We start from the raw sequence: 3002 nt of genomic DNA on the forward strand, positions 1-3002 counted from the left end.
AAAGAAAGGTGAAAACTGCAGCCTTTCCCATAAAACAGCTGTTAAAACTCCAATGTATGTGTGTGTGTGTGTGTGTGTGTGTGTGTGTGTAAGATGTGAGTGCAAAATCCTGACATTCTCTAGTAATCAAGACCCACGAATGAGAAAATTTTAGGCTAAGGATAGAAATAGGTGCTAGGAAAGTTTTGATACATGAAGTGACAATTTGATTTTCACCAGGTCACTAAAAACTGTCAAAGATGTGGGGTCTTTCTGTGTCTTGCCTGGAGAATTGTTCTTTACCTATCCGTCTGAGGGTAAGCAATTGCTTGTCATAGACTTTATAATGTGTCTGGGCAAGAGATTTGAGTAAGGGCTTTCTGGGCATAAGATAAGACTGTTTGGCCATATTTTTCTTCCAGATCCTTAGGTTATTTTCTTACTTCATCAGCTTTGTCCCTTCCTTCTCAGTACCTTGAGCATGGCCTCCCTGATGGGCTTAGATTTCACACTATAGATGATGGGGTTAAGCACAGGAGGCACCACCAGATACACATAGGCAACCAGGGCATGGACAATGTGGGGTAGGTGCCTCCCAAAACGGTGGATCATAGACACACCTATGACTGGAATGTAGAAAACCAGGACAGCTAAGATATGAGACACACAGGTGTTGAGGGCCCGGATACGCTCCCTGGGAGAGGCCAGCCTCATCACCGTATAAAGAATAAGTGTATAGGACAGGACAATAAGCAAGGAGTCTACACCCACTGTGGACAGAACCACATAGAGCCCATAAAGGATGTTGACTGTGATGTCAGCACAGGCCTGTTTCATGACATCTGCATGGAAACAGAATGAATGAGACAAGAGGATCTTTCCAGGGCAGTAGTTCAATCGCTTCAGCAAAAAGGGCACAGGGAAGAGGGACACAGTGGCTCGAGCCACAATGGCCAGCCCAATCCTGATGATGACATTATTTGTAAGGACAGTTGCATAGCGCAGGGGGTTGGAGATGGCCACAAAGCGGTCAAAGGACATGGCCAGGAGCACTGAGGACTCCGCCACAGAGAAGGAGTGCAGGAAGAACATCTGGACCAGGCAGGCATTGAAACCAATGAGCCGATAGTTAAACCAGAGCACAGCCAGGGTGGTGGGCAGTGTGGACAAGGTGAGGCCCACATCAGTGAGCGCCAGCATGCACAGGAAGTAGTACATGGGCTGGTGCAGGCTGGGGGTCCTCTTCACAGCTAGGAGGATCAGGCAGTTCCCAGTGAGGGCCACAGTGTACATGGAGGAGAAGGGGATGGCGAGCCAGGTGTGAATGGCCTCCAGCCCTGGGATGCCAATCATGAGAAAAGCAGGTGGCTGGAAGAAGGAGATGTTGACATAGGACTGTGGAGGGAGCATCCTAGGGAGGCAGCTGAGGGCTCTGGAGAGATGTGAGCTCTTCAATCTGCATAGAAAATAAGGAGAAAACACAAAATTATTGGAAAAACACCGCCTCTGATATCAGCTGCCATTGATTCATGCACACTAGCAAATACGACTATGGGAATCAGATTTTAAAATGTACTTCCTTTTAAATGAAAAGGGGGAATGACTGTAAATTAAGCTTATTGATGACAAAAGTTCCACTTGATAGCATGCAACACTGTTTTCTTTTTCATATTTAACCAAGTAATACTTTCTTTTAATACAGCAAGTGATCCTGAAGAGCTTAGTACAAAATGCTGTATTTTATTTTTTATTTTTTTTTTTTTTCTTTTTTTTTTTATTGCATTTTAGGTTTTGGGGTACATGTGATGAACATGCAAGATTGTTGCATAGGTACACACATGGCAGTGTGCTTTGCTGCCTTCCGTCCCCTCACCTGTATCTGTCATTTCTCCCCATGCTATCTCTTCCCACCTCCCCACCCCCCACCCCTCCCCCATTTCCCCCCAACAGACCCCAGTGTGTAGTGCTCCCCTCCCTGTGTCCATGTGTTCTCATTGTTCAACACCCGCCTATGAGCGAGAATATACGGTGTTTGATTTTCTGCTCTTGTGTCAGTTTGCTGAGAATGATGGTTTCCAGGTTCATCCATGTCCCTATAAAGGACGTGAACTCATCGTTTTTGATGGCTGCATAATATTCCATGGTGTATATGTACCACATTTTCCCTATCCAGTCTATCATCGTTGGGCATTTGGGTTGGTTCCAGGTCTTTGCTATTGTAAACAGTGCTGCAATGAACATTCGTGTGCACGTGTCCTTGTAGTAGAATGATTTATAATCCTTTGGATATATACCCAGTAATGGGATTGCTGGGTCAAATGGGATTTCTATTTTTAGGTCCTTGAGGAATCGCCACACTGTCTTCCACAATGGTTGAATTAATTTACATTCCCACCAACAGTGTAAAAGTGTTCCTATTTCTCCACATCCTCTCCAGCATCTGTTGTTTCCCGATTTTTTAATGGTCGCCATTCTAACTGGTGTGAGATGGTATCTCAGTGTGGTTTTAATTTGCATTTCTCTGATGACCAGTGATGATGAGCATTTTTTCATATGTTTGTTGGCCTCCTGTATGTCTTCTTTTGTAAAGTATCTGTTCATATCCTTTGCCCATTTTTGAATGGGCTTGTTTGTTTTTTTCTTGTAGATCTGCTTTAGTTCTTTGTAAATTCTGGATATCAGCCCCTTGTCAGATGGGTAGACTGCAAAAATTTTTTCCCATTCTGTTGGTTGCCGATTCACTCTACTGACTGTTTCTTTTGCCGTGCAGAAGCTGTGGAGTTTGATTAGGTCCCATTTGTCTATTTTGGCTTTTGTTGCCATTGCTTTTGGCGTTTTGGTCATGAAGTCCTTGCCTACACCTATGTCCTGAATGGTTTTGCCTAGATTTTCTTCTAAGGTTTTTATGGTATTAGGTCTGATGTTTAAGTCTTTAATCCATCTGGAGTTAATTTTGGTGTAAGGTGTCAGGAAGGGGTCCTGTTTCTGCTTTCTGCACATGGCTAGCCAGTTTTCCCAACACC

The 3002-nt window shown here is 44.2% G+C and overlaps 1 protein-coding gene across 1 annotated transcript; it reads right to left on the minus strand.

Annotated features, from left to right (window-relative positions):
- Positions 1-394: 394 nt before the first annotated feature.
- LOC101051340 (olfactory receptor 51I2-like) lies at positions 395-1389 on the minus strand. Its single transcript, XM_003923840.3, has one exon. It carries the CDS (start codon positions 1387-1389, stop codon positions 427-429), a length of 963 nt encoding a protein of 320 aa, XP_003923889.2. The 3' UTR covers positions 395-426.
- Positions 1390-3002: the final 1613 nt, after the last annotated feature.

The sequence above is a fragment of the Saimiri boliviensis genome, chromosome 6, assembly GCF_048565385.1.
Source record: "Saimiri boliviensis isolate mSaiBol1 chromosome 6, mSaiBol1.pri, whole genome shotgun sequence".
Lineage (NCBI taxonomy): Eukaryota > Metazoa > Chordata > Mammalia > Primates > Cebidae > Saimiri > Saimiri boliviensis.